This window comes from Schistocerca cancellata, chromosome 12 (genome assembly GCF_023864275.1).
Source record: "Schistocerca cancellata isolate TAMUIC-IGC-003103 chromosome 12, iqSchCanc2.1, whole genome shotgun sequence".
Lineage (NCBI taxonomy): Eukaryota > Metazoa > Arthropoda > Insecta > Orthoptera > Acrididae > Schistocerca > Schistocerca cancellata.
In genome coordinates this window covers 145896804-145920203 of record NC_064637.1, presented here as the reverse complement: position 1 = coordinate 145920203, position 23400 = coordinate 145896804, and the positions used below count along the sequence as shown (strand labels likewise).

Here is a 23400-nt window from a genome sequence, read left to right as displayed (position 1 = left end):
CACATGCGGTATCAAGTGAAATTTGTGACTGGATTGAGGACTTTTTGGTATGGAGGACACAGTGTATTATTTTGGTTGGAGAGTCATCACCACATGTAGGAGTAATTTCGGGAGTGCTCAAGGGAAGGACGTTGGTAACCTTGCCCTTGATGTTGTAAATTAATGAACTTGCAGACAATATAATCTATGAAAGAAGCTGCATAAAGATTCATACAGATTTTGATAAGATTTCAAAGCCATGCTAAGATTGACAACTTGCTTTAAATGTTCAGAAATGTAAAACTGTGCACTTCACAAAATGAAATGAACATACTATCCTATGACTACAATATCAGTGAGTCACAATTGTAATCGGACAACTTGTACAAATACCTGGGTGTAATTCTTAGTAGTGATGTGAAATGGAATGATCACACAGGCTCAGTCGTGGGTTAAGATGGTGGTACACTGGCAGAATACTGGGGAAGTGCAATCAGTCAAAAAAGGAGATTGTCTAACCCATTCTAGAATATTGCTCAAGTGTGTGGGACCCTTACCAAATTGGAGGAACGGGGGATATTGAATATATACAGATAAGGGCAGTTCAAACATAAAGGTTTGCTTCACCCATGGGAAAGTGTTACAGAATGCTGAAGAAACTGAATTGCCAGACTCTTGAAGGTAGATGTCCCAAGGAAGTCTACCAACAACAAAGTTTCAAGAACTGGCTTTAAATGATGATTCTACGAATATGCTAAAACTGCCTGCATATTGCTCACGTAGGGATCATGAGGACAAGATTAGGAAAAATTACAGCACACACACGGACATTTGAACAATCATTCTTTCCGCAGTGCATATTGGGAATGGAATAGGAAGAAGCCCTAATAACTGGTACAGTGGGACGTACCCTTTGCCATGCACTTCACGATCGTTTGCAGAGTATAAATTTAGATGTGGAATTTTAGGTTGGTTGGTTGGTTTTCGGGAAGGAGACCAGACAGCGTGGTCATCGGTCTCATCGGATTAGGGAAGGATTGGGAAGGAAGTCGGCCGTGCCCTTTCAGAGGAACGATCCCAGCATTTGCCTGGAGCGATTTAGGGAAATCACGGAAAACCTAAATCAGGATGGCCGGACACGGGATTGAACCGTCGTCCTCCCGAATGCGAGTCCAGTGTCTAACCACTGCGCCACCCCGCTCGGTGGAATTTTAGGAATATTGTATTTTGGTATTTATACATAACTTATTCCCACCAAACCAACCACCTAGTTGGGTTGTAGCTTTGTTACAGCTGTTACTGTTATGTTGGTGTTTTTCTGTAAGAAGGATCCTTGTGTAAGAATGTTGATTGTATGTGACTCAATGCCATGGCCATTTCTATAGATGAAGATGATTGGCTCAAGAATGAATCCTTCAGGAACTGTTTTTAAGAATCTCTGTATCCGATAAATATGTTTTATTATTTTCCATTAGTTCAAGTTTTATTTCTATTTTCTGTTTCCTCTTTGTCAAGTGTGAAGTGAACCATTTCAATGCGGGTCCACTATTGCCATATACTTGGAAGTTTCTCCAACAGCAGTCCAGAATGTTGAAGGCTTTACTTAAGTCTAACAAAATGCCAGTGGCATTTTGGTTTTTGTCCATTCTTTCTAGGGTATTTTGCAGAAAATCATCGATGGTGCTGGCTATCAGTTTGTTTTTTCTGAAACTGTGGTGAGTAGTTAATTGTTTTATTTTTGTTCAAAAAACTTCATTAATCTATCATACATCACTTTTTGTATAATTTTGCCAAAGCCTGATAATAGAGTGATTAATCCATAGTTTTATAAATTTTATTTATCCCATTTTTATGAATAGGAACCACATCGGAAATTTTTAGTCTGGAAATGTGACTGGAAGAAAAGGTGAGATGAGATGACTGTCTCCAATAGAGGTAATGAAATTGTCTTAAAAGTTGTTGCAGCATGAATGATTTCATCTGGAGTTGTTTTGCAAATATACAAGGTGGTTATAATTAAACTTTCGGTACTTGAAAGGGCGAGTAATTGTAGGACAGTAAAACTTTGTGGAAACTTTTCTAATGACATGCAGAAGAGAAATAACAAATAAAGCACTGAAAGAAACACAATTTCCATGTGAGAGGGTAGCATTTGTTAAATGTGTACCACGTTTACACTCCAGATTACAAAACATTGCTCACGGTGATGACCGTCTGCATTCATAAGTCTGGAACTGTGCCAGAGATTGCCCCTCTGCTGTCAGAAACATCTCAAGTGGGATGTTGTCTACATTCCTCACCATGCTCATCTTCAACCTCCAACATGTTAGTGTCCCGTTGATAACCACTGTCCTTCAGGTAATGCACCTGAAGACCCATAGGAGATACATGTGGTATACAGGGTGGCTATAATTAAACTTTCGTTACATGAGAGGGTTCCCTCATGAAAGGACTCTAGGACAAGAAAACTTTGTGGAAACATTTCTAACGATGTGTGAAAGAGAAATAATGAGTAAACCATTGGAAGAAACACATTTTAATTCCCACATAAGTGGGTAACATGATAATTCCATACCATGTTTATGTTCCAGGTTACAAACTTTGCTTAATGTTACAAACATCTGTATCCACAACAGCCTGGAATCACACTAGATATACCATTTCTCAATTGTTTGCAGCACTTTTCGAACAGTGGACCACGAAATGTTCAGCTGTCGTGACACAGCTTGTGCACTGCTTGAAGATCACACATTGCGTCCAGCATTCTCAGCCGTGCCAACAGTAGCTTCAACAATATATGGTGCAATTGGTTGTTGCCTCCTTCCAGGGGCAACTTACAAATTTCCAGTTAATTCCAAGTCATTTCTTCAACCTTGGTACAGAAAGAGGCTCTCCCTGCTATCTGCAACTATAATGCACAATGATGCTTGTGTTTCAGCCCTACATCACTGAACCAGTACCAATGCCTAATGGCAAGTCATCACATTAACACTACAAACAATGCAAATCCTGCAGCACACAGTCTGAAAATCATTGTTATAAAGTTGGCTCGTGATATGATAAATAGCATACCGTTCACACTGGCTCAAGTAGCAAAAGTTTAATTATAACCACCTTGTAGATTGAAGGAAGTAAAAAACCCGGCGTCACAATTGTAATCGGACAACTTGTACAAATACCTGGGTGTAATTCTTAGTAGTGATGTGAAATGGAATGATCACACAGGCTCAGTCGTGAGTAAAGATGGTGGTACACTTAATCGTGAAACCGGTGGTGTTCCACTCTGTTCTTCATCGTGAACTTCCATGCGAGCCTCAGCAAGTCCTGCACCGTTTGCGGACATGCTGAACGGGCACGCACTCTTTATCGTAAACCTCAGTCAGTTGCCGATGAATCTCCACAGGCGGTAACTTCCTTGTGTGGAGAAACCGGATTACTGCTCAAACCTCAGACTTGGTGGGAGCGGCAGTCAACATTTCCATCTCTGACAGCTGCCAAGCCGACACTGAGTGACACAGCGAATCATGGGTGGGTGGGCTTGAGAGTGGGGGAACCACTACACACCACACTGTTGTTGGATTTAGCCTAGCACCTGCCCTCGAGGCTGTATTTGGTACAACCCCCCCCCCCCCCCCCCCCGAACCCTTTTCCTTATCCATGGTATGCTGAAGTTAACCATCTTTCCCAGTCTCTCCCTCTCTACTCTGAGGAAGGAACCAACATTTCTGAGAACTAGTCATAATTTTTTCCACTTTTAAATATCTCTGTTGACAGTACTTGGAGTTTTGCCTCCTGGAGGTGAGTAATAGTCAGTCATTTTGTTATCTTTTAATGAAATTTTACAGCTTCCTAAAGTGAGTTTTTGTTTTGATACAGTTAACCTATTACCAAAATTTCAAGTACACAATTCACCCGGTTAAGCAATTATTGATTTACTTTGCACTTTTACACAACAAAATATGAAGCCCATAACATATTCCTTACATTAGTATTTTTAATGTAAACTAGAACATTATTTTTGGGATACACAGATTAAATGACATAATGCCAAGAGTGATCATCCACATAAATGACATTTAATGGGCACCATATGGTCCTGAAGATTGAAAAAGAATATCATCTGTTTATAAACATGAATACATCTTCCTTTTTAAAAAAAAGTTTCGATAATCTTCTCAACACAGTATAAACATTACCTTATGTTATTCCATCTCCATTTGGGTGTATATGTGAGACCACATTATTCTTCTGCCGATATTTTGGCTGATAACTGTAAGGTGAATTGGTAACAGAATTAAAGACACTTGACACAATTTTTCACTTATTTATTTATTTAGTCATTATCTGGTATGCGTTGAAATAGGCATTGAACATTTTACAGTTCTTTACCTTTACATCACGTTTAGTAAAAAATGTGTGTGAATTCCTATGGTACCAAACTGCTGAGGTCATCGGTCCCTAGATTTACACACTACTTTAACTTAAACTAACTTATCTAAGAACAACACACACACACACACATGCCCGAGGGAGGACTCGAACCCCCCTTGGGAGGGGCCGCACACAGTCCGTAACAGGGCGCCTCAGACCGTGCGGCCATGTTTAGTAGTTTTTCATCTTATAGCTAGACTGTTGCTTAATATTGATATGGTTCTGAAAAAAATACACATTTTTTCTTATTGATATAAAGTATAGATCCTAGTTCTAATGTGTATGTGCACCTCCCTTCTTTAATTAAGTAAACATAACTTTTTGTTTCAATTGATATTGTAAAATGCAGCTATCCTATGAAAGATGTCAGTGATCTGTGTTTCAAATCAGAACTTTCCAGATGTTCAGATTTATACAGAATTCATTTGCTAAAACAAGAAAATGTGAAGCTATTTTGACTGGTTTTTTTTTTTGGTGCTGGCTCAATTCTATCTGGTCTTCCATCGTCTACTCTGCAGAGTTGACCTATTCTTTAAATGACTGCTAGTGTATGCATTTTTCACTGGCTTTAATTACAATTAAACTTGTATATGTAATTTACACTATTGTTATCATTTTTAGTATAATTTACTTTCCTTGAATTTTAACATTACATGTATTTATTCACCATTTTTCAGAATATTCTATGACTGGAACAGAAAAGTTGGCAACAAACTGTTGGGAGAAGAAATGACTGAACATGTATCCATGCATCATGTTGTTATTCATTTGCCTTTGAACAAACTACAAAATGGCCTTGAGATACGCCATTAGTCATTTAAAGTACCTTCCAGTAATTTTTGTGCATGCTATGCTGAGAATGATTTGGTCATTGGTCTCCAATCAATGATGATGTCAGTCTTCAATACTAGTATACACTGTACTATTTAATTTGGTGAAGATAAAAAAAAAGGAATAATATTCTCATTCAGCATTCTGCACTGAACATATGTACTTTCTTTCCAAAGCACGAACCCCTTGCAATAACAGAAGCACTTACCACCATCAAATGAAGTGTTATCCTTTTGTGGCGACCGTTGTTTACATCAGCTACATACGTGTCATTGAATTCAGTGAATTCAGTAGAATGACCTCTCTGAAATGTTTTACTACTTCAGAGAAAGTGGAGGGAGGGAACACTTCATTATCTAAGTAGTTTAAATCACATTCAATGTTTTAATTTGCATGAATAATTATCTAGTTGATGGAGTGTTCTTGGAACTGATACATATGTTTAACTACATACAAGGATTGGAACTTTAACAGTGGCAACTATTTATTTGCAGCTCGTACAAAATAGACACATGTTTCAAAGTTTTACTGACCGTCAGAGTAGTCACCAGCATTGTGTGTAACCTGTTGCCAGCGATTTGGAAGTCATAGGATACTCTTAGCAGTGCCAGTTGTATTGACAGTTTGAGCGGCACAGTCTATTGCCCGACAAATTTGTAGCACTTCTGAAGTGAATGCCGTGAAGTGTTTCCTTCACTTTAGAAATTGAGTTGAACTGGGGAGGGCTTAAGTCAGGGGAGTGCAGTAGGTGGTATAGCACTTAGCAGCCCCATCATTCGAACAAATCAGTAACAGCTTGCAATGTAAGTGCTTGAGCACTGTCGTGCAAAATAATGGTCAGGTCTGCAGAAAGTGTCATCATTTCTGTCTCTAAGCTGGTCATAGGTTGTGTTCCAAAAATGAACAGCATACGATTTGGACATGTCTTCCCGCTGCACCAATGATCCCCCCCCTCAGGGGGTCCACAACTCTTTTTGTGGATACATGCGTGGCGAACACGGGGCCCCGAGCTAGTGCAGTTCTCCTTCCTTTCCAGGTTCCCCCCCCCCCCCCCCCCCCCCCTTACCACTCCTTCACACTCCCTCTTCTTGGGAGTAATGTATCGAGCCTTCGTCTGGAGACGGACATTTGCAAACTCCAGGATCCTGTTTCCTTTGTTCTTCTCCATCCTCATACTTTCTTCCTCTATTGGTCTTTCCCTACGTTCACTCTTCTCCTTGCTTTCATGCCCTTACTTCTGTCTCTGCCTCATTCTCCTTGTCTTCTTTTCCGTGTATTATTCTCCACTTCAGCATTTGAGATTCTTTCTTCTATCCTTCTCTCACTTTCCTCTCTTCTTTCCTCCCTGTGCGTGTCTGAAGTGGACACGCACGTTTAGCCGGTGATGGGGTAACGCGTAATTCCCCACCCTGGGTAGACAAGTAAGGCACGCACGTACCCCCTGGTAAAGGCCAGGCCCCGGGAGGGGTGATTGTCTGAGCTGTTACCTTCTGAACATGCCGATTGGTCCCTCCATCCGTTTCTCGGGAGGTGTGACCTGAGGTGTGGACAATCACCTAAGGTGGGAAGAAGCACGCCATCGGATATGCTGGCAATCATGGGGGATTCATCCGCAGTGATTTCTCTTCTTCTTCTTCCCTGTCTTCTGCCCAAAAAAGAAAGCTAGGTGTAACTCCTGTTCCGAAAATTCTACCACCAGCGCACCTTGAATTCGTCGCATGGCGTGGTGTATACCAGGTCCCTCAACGGACTAACTGATGAGGAGATTCTGTCTTTCCTCTCTGATCAGGGAGTGACGGCCATCCATCGGGTCCTGAAAAGGGTCAAGGACCTCATACCGACCCGAACCATATTCCTGACATTCGACAATGTGCAATTGCCTTCATGAATTAAAGCGGGTTATGAGATCATTTCTGTTCAGCCGTATGTACCCAGCCCTACAAGGTGTTACCAATGTCAGCGGTTTAACCATACATGGCAGCCTTGTTCAGGTGCGGCTAAATGCGTTACCTGTGGCAGGGACGCCCATGAGGGTGACTGTCCACCTCCGTTCCCTCGTTGCATCAACTGTATGGGCGCCTCTGCTGCCTCCTCTCGCGACTGCCCCGTCTACAAAGATGAGAAAAGTATACAGGAAATTCGAGTGAAAGAGAAGGTATCGACCTCAGCTGCTCGCAAGTTATTCAATAGCAGAAAGCCCACTGTGCTTTAGGCAGGTCAATACAGTACCGTTCTCACCTCTCCTACCAGGGAGGTAGCTACACAGACATGCGATCTAACATTTATCGATTTGGTCATCACATCGGCCAGTGCTAAGATCGCCTGATCAACGTCTCCTCTTCCTCCCACCAACCCTAAGGCTCAAACATCATCATCTGCTACTGCTACGACGAGGACCTCTAAATCAGATGCTCGGACCTTCAAAAACGAACCGACACGCGAAGATTTCTTGCGTACACAAACTTCACAGCCATCAAATGTTCTTTCGACAAAATGTAATTCTTCAAAGAAGGCTCATAGAAAAAAGAGTTCTCAATCTCCGCCGAGGTGCATTTCTTCTCCTGCGCCACCCAGCGATTGCCGTCCCCGGCCATCTTCAGTTTCGCCAGGCTGCACCGCTGGTAGCTGATCATCTGGCCTTTCACCGGCGGAGGAAGCTGCCCCTCCTGACCAGCTCAGGAAGGTGGCAGACGCAACTGTTGAGTTGATGGACCATGCACGACTCACCACCTATCGATTGCAGCAGCAGTGCTCCCTCGAAGCCAGGCCCTCAGCGGCCATCGAGGTGACCCTTTCTTGTTTCTTCTTTTTCTTTTCGTTTTCTTAAAGGCACTTCTTCAATGGAATGTTCGCGGCATTCGGTTGCACCGAGAGGAACTAAAATTGCTTCTTCGAATGCACTGCCCACTTGTCGTAGGTCTCCAAGAAATGAAGTTACGCCCATGCGATCGTATTGACCTGGCACGCTATAACTCTGTGCGTTTTGACCTACCCCCTGTGGCAGGTATTCCAGCTCATGGAAGGGTCATGTTGCTGGTTCGGGATGATGTCTACTACGATCCAATCACATTGCACACAGATCTGCAGGTAGTTGCCGTCCAAATTACTCTCCCCACTGTCACACTTTCCATTTATACTGTTTACACTCCTTCATCGTCTGCCTTTACTAGGGCAGACATGATACAACTGATTGCTCAGCTTCCTACACCATTTTTGTTGATTGGAGACTTTAATGCCCACCATCCCCTTTGGGGCTCTCCAGCATACTGCCCGAGAGGCTCCCTCTTGGCAGACCTTTTCAACCACCTCAGTCTAGTCTGCTTAAATACTGGTGCACCTACCTTCCTTTCAGACGCAGCGCATACCTATTCCCAATTGGACCTCTCAATATCCACTACTATCCAACTTGTACGTCGGTTCGAGTGGTATGCTCTGTCTGACACATACTTGAGCGACCATTTCCCCTGCGTAATCCATCTCCTGCATCACACCCCTTCTCCACGTTCCACTAGCTGGAACATCTCCAAAGCCGACTGGGGGCTTTTCACCTCCCCGGTGACCTTCCATGATCAAGACTTCTCCAGCTGCGATAGTCAGGTCGCATACCTCACGGACGTTATTCTCACTGCTGCTGAATATTCCATCCCTCATACTTCCTCTTCTCCACGTCAAGTCCCAGTCCCCTGGTGGACTACAGCATGCAGCAACGCTATTCCTGCTCGGCGACGTGCTTTACGCACCTTTCAACGCCACCCTACGATGGCGAAGTGTATCAGTTACAAACGACTCCGTGCACAATGTTGTCATGTTATCAAAGAGAGCAAAAAGGCTTGCTGGGTGGCTTTCACCAGCTCATTCAACAGTTTTAATCCTTCTTCGATTGTCTTGGGTGGCCTGCGCTGGCTATCTGGCACCAAGGTCCACTCCCCGATTTCTGGCTTGACTGTAGTGAATAAAGTCCTTGTGGATCCTGAGGATGTCTCAAATGCCTTCAGCCGTTTTTTCGCAAAGGTTTCGGGCTCTGCCCATTACCACCCTGCCTTCCTCCCCCGAAAACAAGCAGAGGAGCAAGGCCACCTTCTTTCCAGTCTTTGAATTGTGAAAGTTAGAATGCCACCTTCACCGTGCAGGAACTCGAAAGTGCATTCACCCAGTCCTGATCCTCTGCTCCGAGGCCCAATGGTATCCATATTCAGATGTTGAAGAACCTTTGTAGGTAAAGGCATTCTTCTTCGCGTCTATAATCGCATCTGGACTGAAGGTCATGTTCCCACACGCTGGCGTGAAGCAATTGTTGTTCCCATACCCACACCATGAAAGGACGAACACCTTCCTTCCAGTTATCGCCCCATCTCCCTTACCAGTTGCATCTGTAAGGTGATGGAGCGCATGGTAAATTCTCGATTGGTTTGGCTCCTTGAATCTCGACGCCTCCTTACCGATGTCCAATGTGGCTTTCGTCGGCGTTGCTCTGCTGTCGACCACCTAGTTACCTTGTCAACCTTCATTATGAACAACTTTTTGCGTAAGCGCCAGACGGTGGCTGTGTTCTTCGATTTGGAGAAGGCTTACGACACCTGTTGGAGGGCGGGCATTCTCCGCACCATGCACACTTGGGGCCTTTGCGGTCGCCTCCCTCTTTTTATTCATGCATTTTTGATGGATCAAATGTTCAGGGTACATGTGGGTTCTGTTTTGTCAGACACCTTTTGCCAGGAGAATGGGGTGCCCCAGGGCTCTGTTTTGAGCGTGGCCCTTTTTACCACAGCTATCAGTCCAATAATAGATTGACTTCCAGCTGACGTTTCAGGCTCCCTTTTCGTGGACGACTTTACAATCTACTGCAGCGCTCAGAGAACATGTCTCCTGGAGCGCTGTCTTCAGCGTTGTCTAGACCGTCTATATTCCTGGAGTGTCACTAACGGTTTCCATTTTTCTGGTGAGAAAATGGTCTGTATGAACTTCTGGTGTTACAAACAGTTTCTTCCACCATTCTTACATCTCGGTCCCGTTGCTCTCCCATTCGTGGAGACAACAAAATTTTTAGATCTTACATTTGACAGGAAACTTTACTGGTCTCCACATGTCTGTCTTGGCTGCTCGTTGTACCCGATCCCTAAATGTCCTCCGTGTTCTCAGCGCTACGTCATGGGGAGCAGATCGAGTGGTCCTGCTTTGTTTATATCGGTCCATTGTCCAATCAAAGCTGGATTATGGGAGCTTTGTCTACTCTTCTGCCTGGCCGTCCATCTTACACCGTCTAAACTCTATCCACCATCGGGGGTTACGTCTGGCGACTGGAGCATTCTACACCAGCCCTGTTGAGAGTCTGTATGCCGAAGCTGCCGCAATACCGCTAAACTACCGGCGCGATATGTTTCTTTGTCTGTATGCCTGCTGACTGATGTCACTGCCCGACCACCCGTCATATTTCTCCTTCTTTGACGATTCTCTTGACCGCCGATACGGGTTGTATGTCTCTGCCCTGTTACCTCCTGGAGTTCGCTTTCGTCACCTGCTTCAGCAACTTGATTTTAGCCTCCCTACGACTTTTTGAGTGGGTGAGAGCCCGACGCCACTGTGGCTCCAGGCTCAGGTTCGCGTTCACCTTGAACTCAGCTCGTTCCCAAAGGAGAGGACTGCGGATTCGATATACCGCTCGAGGTTTGTCGAACTTTGTTCGAGGCTCGCTAATAACGTCTTTATTTACATAGGTGGCTCCAAGACTACTGCTGGTGTCGGATGTGCCTTTGTCGTTGGGGACCATACCTTTCAATACCGGCTCCTTGACCAGTGTTCAAGCTTTACGCCTAAGCTTTTTGCTCTCTATCAGGCTGTTCAGTATATCCGCCGCCATTGTTATTCTCCCTCTGCCATCTGCTCTGATTCTTTGAGCGCCATTCAGAGTCTCCGTGACCCATATTCAGACTACCCTCTCGTGCAACGAATTCAACGGTCTCTTCAGTTGCTAGCTGATACCGGTGCTCATGTCCTTTTTTTGTGGATTCCTGGCCATGTTGGTGTGCCTGAGAACAAAGCTGCTGATGCTGCGGCCAAGGCTGATGTCCTGCTTCCATCATTTTGGCATGAGGCTTGGTCCTCTCTCCATGAAAATAAGCTTAGGGCCATCAAACCGATCCCGACGGCTTGGACAACCTCCTCACGCTCTTCCCGGTGAGAGGAGGTCATTTTGGCCAGGTTGCACATTGGGCATTGCCATTTAGCCACCGCTACCTGTTGCCCGGTGACCCCACCCCGCAGTGCCCCTGTGGTCATCCATTGACGGTGTACCATGTTTTATTGTCCTGTCCCCGTTTTATTCACTCTCGTGTTCTCCTGCATCTGCCATCTACCTTACAGGAACTTCTAGCTGATGACGCTCGAGTAGCTGCTTGTGTCCTTAGTTTTATTACATTGACGGACTTGTCCAAAGAGATCTAACTCTTTTATTTTGTTTATCTGCACCTTTGTAAGTACTTCCTGGTGTTGCCCCCTTGCGTTTCTCTACAGTATTAGTACACTAACGTTTGTGACTGGGCGCTGATGATCTTAGTAGTTGAGCACCCTAAACAGAAAAATCCCCACTGCAGTGACTGCGGGTGCCCCCTCCGTGAGGGGAGTGCCTGTGCTCCCCCACCAGTGTACATAAATTGTAACGCGCAGCATCCTCCACGCTCTCCAGCATACCTAGTGTATGTGAAATAATGACAGATTCAAGAGTACAAGTTTTTAGATTGACTTACCTACACCGAGTCTTGTCGAAAGTATGACCGGCTCCATCACGTGCCTATAACTTTGACTTTTGCTTCAGTTATGTTCATTCCTCCTCCTTTCTCTCCTCTTCCCAGCCCTGCCCCACACCTTCCACCTCACTCTCACTCTCCCACTCCCCATCCCCATTAGTACCCATCGCCCTATCAGGTGCTGCTCCCCCTCCTCCACCGGAGAAGCGCTCCCCTTCTTCGGCAGACGCCAGTACTGGAGCTCCCTCCCGGTATTCCTCTTCCTGACACCCCCCTGAAAGGCGATCTGCAGCTCCACATTGGCCACGCGATCTGCAGCCTGTGAGCGCCAAGATCGCCAGGTGTAATTCTGTGCCTGACCTCACTGCAGTCTGCCCTTCTATTCCTTCACAAGAGAAGAAGCAGAAACACAAGAACGAGAGCAAGGCCACTTCGGTACCTCCTGAGGTGCCGTCTTCCCCTCCTCCAGCCATTGAACCAACAGTCTGACCCCACCTATATTGGCATTACCTCATCCTTATCCGTGACGGATGGCGACTCGGCGGCGTGACCGGCTCCGGTCCATTCGCTTCCCATTTGGACTCCAGCTTGAGAATCCTCCAGTGGAATTATAATGGATATTTGCGCCACCTCCCAGAGTTGCAGCCCCTTCTTTCCTCCTACTCTGCTGCTTGCATTTCTCTCCAGGAGACCCATGTTGTCAACTCTTACTCACCCACCCTTCATGGGTTCCACGCTTTGTGTCAGAACTGAATTGGCCCCTTGCAGGATTCTGGTGGTGTTTGCACCTTGGTCCGCAAGGACATTATTAGGAAATGGGTTCCCCTCCATACCACTCTGAAAGCAATTGCTGTCTGGGTCCATCTGGCCACTCAAATCAGAATCTGTAATGTCTACCTCCCACCTGACAGGCCGCCCACATCCCTTGCCTTAACCACCCTTCTTCAACAACTCCCTTATCTCTTCCTGCTTCTGGGAGACTTTAATGCCCACAACCCTCTTTGGGGTAGTCACACGACTACTGCGCTGGGCAGGACAGTTGAAGCTTGACCTCTGTCTACTAAACACCGGCACTCCCACACACTTTAGTGTGGCACACGGCACTTTCTCTGCCATTGACCTATCCATCTGCAGTCCCGGCCTTCCTCCCTCCATTCAGTGGGGTGTCCACGATGACTTACGTGACAGCGATCATTATCCGATTGATTGTTTTCACCTTCTTTCAGTGTATCTCACTCCAGCACCCTCCCTGGTGGGCCTTCTCTAAAGCTGATTGGGGTGCCTTCTGCTCTGCTACCATCCCCCCAGTATTACCACACAGCAGTATTGATGAGTCTACACAGACTTTGACTGCCACCATTCTTTCTGCAGCTAATTCAGCTATCCCTTCTTACTCGTGTTCCCCCCATCGAAAGATGGTCCCTTGGTGGACTCTGGAAATTTCCCCAGCCATAAAAGACTGCCGCCATGCTCTTCAACACTTCAAGCGGCACCCTGCTCTCCTTCTGGTCTTTAAATGATTCTGCACCCAGGCCCGTTACCTAATCAAATTTCAGAAACGGATTTGCTGGGAACAAAATGTGGCTGCCATAGGACTGCATGAAACTCAGGCGAATTTTTGGCCATCATACTCCCACCGACGTTGCTGGAATTTCTGTGTGTGGTGTTGTCCATGCCTCTGAATCAACTCAGTATCCGCCCACGTTCCTCCTGAAAGAGTGCTTGGAACAACTGCCTTTGTTTTTCATTTCTCGCTGCTTGGAGCCATATAATGTCCCATTTAGCAAGTGGGAATTCGCCAGCACCCTCACCCTTTGTCCCGACTCAGCTCCTGGACCGGATCGGATTCATAACCAAATGATCCAACACTTATTGGTGGCTGACCACCGTTGTATACTGACCCTTTTCAACCACCTGTGGATTGAGGGGGTATTTCCTACCCAGTGGCAGGAAAGCATTGTTAGGCCCAGCGCACACTGCACGCAGCAGAGGCAGAGCCGCTTTTGTGGAGCACACTTTCCAATGGGGCACCGCATACTGCATGCAGCCGAGGCGCTGGGCAGGAATAGCTGGGTCAGCCCTCTGTCCGAGCCGCACAGTTTTCCTCTGCCTGCGGCCCGAGGGGCCCGTTATCTCCGATCCCATCTCTGTCACACCACCACCACAGAGGTGGTCTGTGGCACCGCGCTGCGCTCGGCCAGTAGTGACTTTCCAGCAGCAGTGTGTGCGTCTGCGACAGTACCTCACTTTCGTTCTTGTACGAAGTTTTTTAGTTATGGAACACCTCATTCAGATAGTTCAGGACAACCCAGTGCTGTACGACACCAGTCATCCGGATTACATGCGGAGTAAATTGAAGGACGAAATATGGAAGAAGGTTGCAGAGGAATTACATTACAGCAATTGTAAGTATTATTTATTAATTGATTTATTTATTTTATATGCATTTTCACAATATACATGTAATATTAATGACATAAGTCGTTCTCTTTAGTATTGGCCTCTTTTTATAGCTGCATACTGCCATTGAACAGAACCTTCTGGTGAATTAAAACACTCATTAAATTTTTCTCTCGTAAGAAACGCTTCACTCGTGTTTCTGCACCTACTTGGAGCAGGCGACAGAAGCTGGTTGGTACTCAGTGGTCCCATGTCGTCCTCCTCGGTGAGATCATTTGACGTAATGTTATCAGTCCTCAAGTAATTATGAAGTACACATGTAGCTGTCACAATTCTATCTACAGTCTCTAGTTTACACTCAAAAGGCCGTTTAAACACACGAAATTGGGAACTCAAGATACCAAATGCACACTCTACAGTTTGACGAGCACGAGACAGTCTGTAATTATAAACTTTATATTTGTCATTGCCAGTAACTCTGCATTTAGGGTACGGTCACATTAAGTTTTTTAATAATGGAAATGCCTCATCACCTACGAAAACGTAAGGGGCTCTATTTTGTTGTCCAGGAAGCAATTCATCTCCTGGGATTTTTAAAGTTCCGTCAGTCAGTTTTCTTCCTAATACTGAATTAGAAAAAATATTTCCATCACTAAATCTGCCCATTGAACCGACGTCTATAGAGGTAAATCTGTAATGAGCATCGACAGTAGCCATTAATACTACAGAGCAATGCTGTTTGTAATTGAAAAATGAGGAACCAGATAACTGAGGTTTTCGCAAAATGATATGTTTCCCATCAACAGCTCCAAGACAAATGTAAAACTGCCATTTCCTCTCAAAGTCAGAAGCAATATTTTCCCACATAACTGTTGTTGGCTCAGGTAGATAAATGGGTTGTAGATGCTTCCATATCGCTCCATACACATCATAAACTATCTTCGACACTGTCCTTTGACCCATGCAGTAGCTTAGAGCGATGGTTTTAAACATGTCCCCCGTCGTTAAATACCTAAAATGAAAAAAGACAACAATCCGTTTATGTTGCATAAGCCGAGTGGACAGAAAGTTACTAAGTGTTTCGACATTTATGGTACGTGTACATGAAATCACAGATTGTTTCTGTCACTATTAGGGGAATGGGGCAAAACTATTCGAAAATGTAACTGTTCACCTTTCTTATGTTACTTTATACGGAAATATATGAAAAACTAAATTCAGGAATTCCTTGTTGCAGGGGAAACAGCGAAAGAAAATTGGAGAAAACTTAGGGATTGTCATCGAGATGCCCTCCGTAGACAGAAAAAGAAGAGTGGGCAAGCAGCGACCTCAGTCCGCCCATGGCTGTACCAAAATCAGATGGAATTTTTAGTTCCATATATGGCCAACAGAGGTACTGTAACAAATATAATGGAAGAGGTAAATGCTACAACGAGCGTTGCAAATGATGGTGGAGGAGATGACATAACAGACACACAGAGGAACGAAACACAAGACGACTTGGGGACGCCATTGTCAAAGAAGAAGAAGAAAGCAGATGTCAGTAAAATCATTCTTGAAAGTATTAACAGCTACGAGGAGAGAGCTAAGAAAAGAGACATTTTACGCGAAAGGTCACTGCATCAAGAAAATGACGCCTTACACCAATTTTTCATGTCAATGTACCTATCGACAAAAGAGATGCCAAAGGCGTACCAAGTGTTGGTAAAGAAAAAAGTGTTTCAGATAGTATCTGAAACGGAGGAGGAAATTTTGACTAAATCAGTGGCTCCACATCATTCATCAATACCATCATGCAGCACAGAAAATAGTTCGTGTACCACGTCAATATCTGACTCTCCTGGTATAGAGTTTGAACCTTCAGCACCACATTTACTATAAACAGTGTTATCATGTTCATTATTTTAACAAATTTACAGATGGAAATTGTTTCTCTGAACTTTAATAAATATTGAGAGAAAAAATATTTTTATTTCAATTGCATACCTTAAACATACAGCTAATTTTTCTTCTGTAGGTATGGGCTCCCACATGTGACTTGGTTTTCCTCTTATGTCTTGCTCTATCAGTGTATGAACCTCTTCAAACTGCCGTCTGTTCAGTCGGAAGCTTTCCCTGAATACGTGATCAGGAACTTCCGTAGACAACGCGTATTCGCCATGTGTTCTTCGCTTTTGCATGTACTTGCTTTTCCATAGAGATCTTTCTCTGTTCTTGTATGCACTGTACAATAAAATAACACTCCTGAGTTCCGAATCAGAATCGGAATCTAAGTCTAACTGCATAGACAGACCCGCAGTGGACATTACTGGGCGTTCTGTGTTTCGCGAGCGCTGGGCCACCACTGAGCTCTGCTGTGCCTCTGCTGCGTGCAGTGTGCGCTGACCGGCAAAACCCATGTTGCTCTGCTACGCCTCTGCTCTGCCTCTGCTGCGTGCAGTGTGTGGCGGGCCTTATCCCGGTGTTGAAGCCTGAGAAGCCCATTCTTCAGATGGATAGCTACTATCCAGTTAGCCTTACCAACACCCTCTGCTAGCTCCTTGAACGCCTGGTGAGTTGGCGGCTGTTTAGGATCCTTGAATCCTGCGACCTTTTGTCATCGACTCAAGGTGGTTTTCGCTGTGGCCGCTCTACGGTGGATAACTTGGTCCACCTGGACTCTGCTATCCGGTCGGCTTTTGCCCATCAGCAACACCTCATTACAGTTTTCTTTGACTTGCATAAAGCCTATGACACCACCTGGCACCAGCGCATCCTCACCACCCTTCACGAATGGGGCCTTCATGGTGCTCTGCCCGTTTTTATCCGTAACTTTCTTTCTTGTCGCTATTTCTGGGTCCAAGTTGGTTCCTCCTACAGCACTTCCCATCAGCAAGAAAATGGGGTTCCACTGGGTTCCGTGCTGAGCGGCCCTCTCTTTCTCATAGCCATTAATGGACTGGTGGCGGCTGCTGGGCTGACAGTGGCCTCCTCTTTGTATGCTGATGATTTTTGTATCTATGTTGCTTCCTCCATCATGGGCACTGCAGAACGCTGTCTACGGGGGTCAATCTGCTGGGGGCAATCTTGGGCTCTCTACCATGGCTTTCAGTTTTTGGTGGCCAAGTCGTGTGTCATGCGTCTCTGCCGTCACCGTATATGCCATCCCCATCCGGACCTATTCCTCGATGGCCAATCGCTCAAGGGGGTGGACACCCATTGCTTCTCGGGTCTGGTCTTCGATGCCCGGTTGACACGGCTCCCTCATCTTCGCCAGCTGAAGAGGACGTGCTGGTTACATCTCAATGTTCTTAGATGTCTGTGCAATACCACCTGGGGTGCAGACTGCTCTATTCTACTGCATTTGTACAAAGCGCTGGTCGTTTCATTTAGTCTAGGGGAGTCCTGTCTATGGTTCTGCATCACCTTCGACATTACAGGTACTAGACCCCATCCATTATTGTGGGGTACGACTTGTGACTGGTGCCTTCTGAACTAGCCCCGTGATTAGCCTTCTCGCAGAGGCGGGGATTCCACTGCTGCGAGTCTTGCGCCAACAGCAGCTGATATCTTACGCATTCAGCATAGGCTGCACCCCAAAGCACCCTAATTATGGCCTCCTTTATCCAGACACAGAGTTCAACCTTCCGCTGTGGTGGCCATGATGTGGGCTTACCATGGCTGCCCGCATACAGTCGCTCTTTTCTGAGCTCCAGCACTTCCATTTACTGCCTCTTTTCTCCGCTCACGCAGCTGTCTTGATCTCTCCATCAATTCAAAAAATTCTGTCCCTCTGGAGGCCCTTCACCACCAATTCTACTGCCTTCTCAGTTCATTCCAGGGTTCAGAAGTGATTTATATTGATGGCTCCATGGTTGCTGATCACACTGGTTATGCTTACACCTATGCGAGACACATGGAACTTTGTTCCTTGCCAGATGGATGTAGTGTTTTTACTGCAGAAATTGTAGCCATCTTGTGCGCACTGGACCATGCCCGCTTCTGCTCAGGACTGTCCTTCACTATCTGTAGTGACTCCTTGAGCAGTTTGCAAGCTATCAGCCAGTGCTTCCCTCGCCACCCGTTGGTCATAGCCATCCAGGACTCCCTTTCTCTCCTTGATCAATGTGGATGCTCAGTGGTTTTCATTTGGACCCCAGGCCATGTTGGGATCCCTGGCAATGAACTTGCCGATCGACTGGCTAAATTGGCTACTAACAGGCCATCTCTTGCTACTGGCATTCCGGAAGCAGACCTTCGCTTGGCATTACGTCTTCAGGTTTTGGGAATTTGGGATGCAGAATGGCACACTTTTTCTTCGCTGAACAAGTTCGGGGCGATAAAGGATTCTACAACTATGTGGCGGTCCTTCTTATGGGCCTCTCGTAAGGCCTGTGTCGTCCTTTGCCGGCTCCACATCGACCATACTTGGCTGACTCACAGTTATCTCCTCAACCGTGAGGACCCCCCCTCTCTGTCGTTGTGGATCAATGTTAACTGTGTTTCACCTCTTACTGGACTGTTCCAACTTAGCCACCCTGCGACGGACTTTTAGCTTTCCTGACTCACTGCCCCTGGCGTTAGCTGACAATGCCTCAGTGGCTGATCTAGTTTTACGATTTCTTCATGATGGGGATGGCAGGCAGTCTTCCTCCCCCTTCGCCCCAATTGGACTGGCTTCGACTGGGCTATGTGGTTCACCTCCATCCACCCTCTGCCTTCCCACTCCTTTCCTTATGGGATCTGTTTTATCTTGAGTGTCTATCTTGTCTACCTGTGCTTCTGTCATTAACCACTTTCTTACCCTCTTCTCTTCTTCCGCCCTGTCCCTTCCTTCTCTGTCAATAGTTTGTACTTTTATGGGCATTGTAGTTCCCTCTTATAGTGTGAAGTTTTATCAGTTTTAGTTATTCCAAGGTCGGAGGGACTGATGACCACGTGGTTTGGTCCCTTCTCCAATTCAACCAACCAACCACTCAATCAATAGCAAGAAAAGGAAGAAAGGAAAAATAGTAGGTGAGAATGGACTAGGGAAAAGGAATGAAAGAGGAAGCCACCTGGTAGAATTTTGCTCGGAGCATAATTTCATCATCACCACTTGGTTTAAGAATCATGAAAGAAGGTTTTATACATGTAAGAGACCTAGAGACACCAGAAAGTTTCAGATTGATTATATAATGGTAAGACAGAGGTTTAGGAACCAGGTTTTAAATTGTAAGACATTTCCAGGGGCAGATGGGGACTCGGACCACAATTTGTTGGTTATGAACTGTAGATTAAAACTTCAGTAAGGAGATGAGACCCCGATAAGCTGAAAGAACCAGTGGTTGTTGAGAGTTTCAGAGGGAGCATTAGGGAATGATTGACTAGAACAGGGAAAGGAATGCAATAAAGACAAATGGATAACTTTAAGAAATGAAATAGTGAAGGCAGCAGAGAATCAAATAGGTAAAAAGACAAGGCCTAGTAGAAAGAGATATTGAATTTAATTGACAAAAGGAGAAAATATAAAAATGCACCAAATGAAGCAGGCAAATGGGAATACAAACATTTACAAAATGATATTGATAGGAAGTGCAAAATGGCTAAGCATGAATGGCTAGAGAACAAATGTAAGGATTTAGAAGCATATTTCACTAGGGGAAAAGTTGAGGCTGCCTACAGGAAAATTAAGCCTTTGGGGAAAATAGAAACTTGTATGAATACCAAGAGCTCAGAGGGGAAGCCAGTACTAACAAAAGTGGGGAAAGCTGAAATCTAGGAGGAGTATATAGAGGTTCTACACAAGGGAGATAAACTAGAAAGCAAGATACAGAAGGAAAGTAGATCTAGATGAAGGCGAGACAGGAGACATGGTACTGTGAGAAGAATTTGACAGAATTCTGAAAGATCTAAATCAAAACAAGGCTCCGGGAGTAGACAATATTCTGTCAGGATGACCGATAACCTTCGGAGAGCGAGCCATGGCAAACTCTTCCATCTGGTGTACAAGATGTATGATACAGGCCAAATAGCCCAGACTTTCAGAAGAATGTAATAATTCCACTTCCAAAGAAAGCCGTTGCTGACAGATATGGAAATTATCGAACTATCAGTTTAAAAAGTCATGGCCACAAAATAGTAACACACATTCTTTACAGCAAAATGGAAAACCTGGTAGGAGCTGACCACAAGGAAGATCAGTCTGAGTTCCAGAGAAATGTAGGAACACGTGAGGCAGTACTGACCCTATGACGTAGCTTCAAGATAGGTTACGAAAAGGCAAACCTATGTTTATAGCATTTGGTACAGAAACCAGACAGCAGTTATAAGAATTGAGGGGGGGGGGTGAAAGGGAAGCAGTGGTTGTGAAGGGAGTGAGACAAGGTTGTAGCCTGTCCTTGATGTTATTCAATCTGTACACTGAACATGCAGTAAAGGAAACCAAAGAAAAATTTGGAGTAGGAATTAAAGTTCAGAGAAAAGAAATAAAAACTTTGAAGTTTGCTGACGACATTGCAATTCTGTCAGAGACAGAAAAGGACTTAGAAGAGCAGTTGAATGGAATGGAAATTGTTTTGAAAGGAGAATTTAAGATGAACATCAACCAAAGCAAATCACGGACAATGGAATGTAGTTGAATTAAATAAGGTGATGCTAAGGGATTTAGATTAGGAAACAAGACACTGCAAGTACTAGGTATTTGGGCAGCAAAATAATTGATTATGGTTGAAGTACAGAGGATATAATATGTAGACTGACAATGGCAAGAAAAACATTTCTGAAGAAGAGTTGGGTTGGGTTGTTTTGGGGAAGGAGACCAGACAGCGAGGTCATCGGTCTCATCAGATTAGAGAAGGACGGGGAAGGAAGTCGGCTGTGCCCTTTGAAAGGAACCATCCCGGCATTTGCCTGGAGCGATTTAGGGAAATCACGGAAAACCTAAATCAGGATGGCCGGATGCGGGATTGAACCGTCGTCCTACCGAATGCGAGTCCAGTGTCTAACCACTTCGCTACCTCGCTCGGTCTCTGAAGAAGAGAAATTTGCTAACATGGAATATAGATTTAAGTGTTAGGAAGTCTTTTCTGAATGTATTTGTCTGGAGTGTAGCCATGTATGGTAGCGAAACATGGATGCTAAACAGTTTAGGCAGAAAAAGAATAAAAGCTTTTGAAATGTGGTGCTACAGAAGAATGTTGAAGATCAGATGGGTAGATTATGTAACTAATGAAGAGGTACTGAATACAATTGGGGAGAAGAGAAATTTGTGGCACAATTTGACCAAAAGAAGGGATCAGTTGGTAGAAAACATTCTGAGGCATCAAGGGATTACCCGTTTAGTGTTGGAGGGAAGTGTGGGAGCAAAAATCAGAGAGAGAGAGAGAGAGAGAGAGAGAGAAAATACAGTAAGGAGATTCAGAAGGATGTAGGTTGCAGTAGTTATTCTGAGATGAAGAGGCTCGCACAGGATTGAGTAGCATGTAGAGGTGTGAAGAAGAAGATGACATCAAACTAGATGACACTGATTATATCTTTTTTTGATGTAACATACTTATTTGAAATAAAATAAAAAATACACTTTTTCTTGATTATGCAAGTTCTTTCTTGTACCATATCCTCAATCTGTGTAAATCCATATTTGTGTAAGTCTAAGTGCTCATAATTTTCCTTTAGAGTCGTGGGGGAGGGGGGGGGGGGAGAGAGAAAAAACAATCAATTTTGAACACATACGCGTGGGGAAATTTATGTTTGGTAGTATTCCAGAAATTTCACCTAGTATTTTACTAAAAGTCTTCATATCTCAAAACAGTGTTTAATGGACTTACAACCACGTTGGTTTTAAAAAACACACACACACACACACAGTGTTACAAAATGATACCGACAAATGTCCAGGGCATGTAGAGGGCGTCGTGAGGAACAACTTGAGGATAGGAGTTGGTGTCCAGAAATGTCATCCAACAACGTTACAGAGGGTTGAAGTTATAGATGCCGCCCCTGTTGCTACACCACCCCTTTGGCAGCAAACGTGACCTTGTACACTGATGAACCTCAGGTGGAAATTGTATTGTTTTTTATTCAGTGTTCATGGGTGATTGCCGTGATTGCCAGTGGAGAAGATGGAGCTAGCTGCTCCATAGACAGACCTTGTACCCAAGGAATTTGACGCTCTGTTGCTTTGTTAGTGGGTGACAAGTTTCAGACATGGATTCTTATCTGCAGTTTATTTTTCTGTTGGAATACTAAGATATTTCAGTTACAGGATCTAACAGAAAGATACCGACGACGCCAAAACTGTAGGGGCCAATGTCTGTCCACACAGCAGCTATCATAGTCTGCTCCTCTAGAGTTTCCAGCAATCGATTCTGCTCAATGAATAATGACAGAGTTTTCAAGAATTTGATGTTTTTATTTCATTCAAAGGGAACAAAATACGATTGCAAAAAAAAAAAAAAACATAAGAGAATTTACATGGCACACAACAGAAAACAAGTTTATAGGAATGAAGATTACTACTTATTCTGTTGTTCCAAGCAGTTACATATAATTAGGAAAGGTGTTCAAAATGTAAGCCTCCAGTACGGCATGATTGACATCTGCATACCATTGACTGACAGACTCATTCAGATCCTGGTCACGATGCAAACATCCTCACGTGCTGCATATATTCTTGCAACTACGTCTCCACTTGGAAGTAAGTCTCCACTGGAGTTTCATACACCACAGTGTTCAGATGACCCTGCAAGAAAAGTACAGCAGGTGAGGTCAGGTGATTCAGGCTATCTCGGCCAATCCAGCTATCTCCAAACATGAGTCTGATCTGGGTTCTTGACAGACTGAAGTGAGCTAGAACCACATAACGTCAATGGACTACAAGTGACACCTCCTCTAGTAATTCCACCAGGACTTCTCGAATGGACATTGCATAGCTACCGTCTGTGAAGTGAGGAGGAAGCATGTAGGGACCAATCTAGTATTAGTGTATTATGCCAGCCGAGAAATTTATGGTAAGCTTTTCTCAGTGACATTTGTGGGTGACATAGGAACCCTCTTA

The 23400-nt window shown here is 44.7% G+C and overlaps 1 protein-coding gene across 1 annotated transcript; it reads left to right on the top strand.

Annotated features, from left to right (window-relative positions):
- The first annotated feature begins 14025 nt into the window (after positions 1-14025).
- On the top strand, positions 14026-16265 carry LOC126109531 (uncharacterized). Its single transcript, XM_049914550.1, has 2 exons — positions 14026-14389; positions 15622-16265. Exons 1-2 carry the CDS (start codon positions 14026-14028, stop codon positions 16263-16265), a joined length of 1008 nt encoding a protein of 335 aa, XP_049770507.1.
- Positions 16266-23400: the final 7135 nt, after the last annotated feature.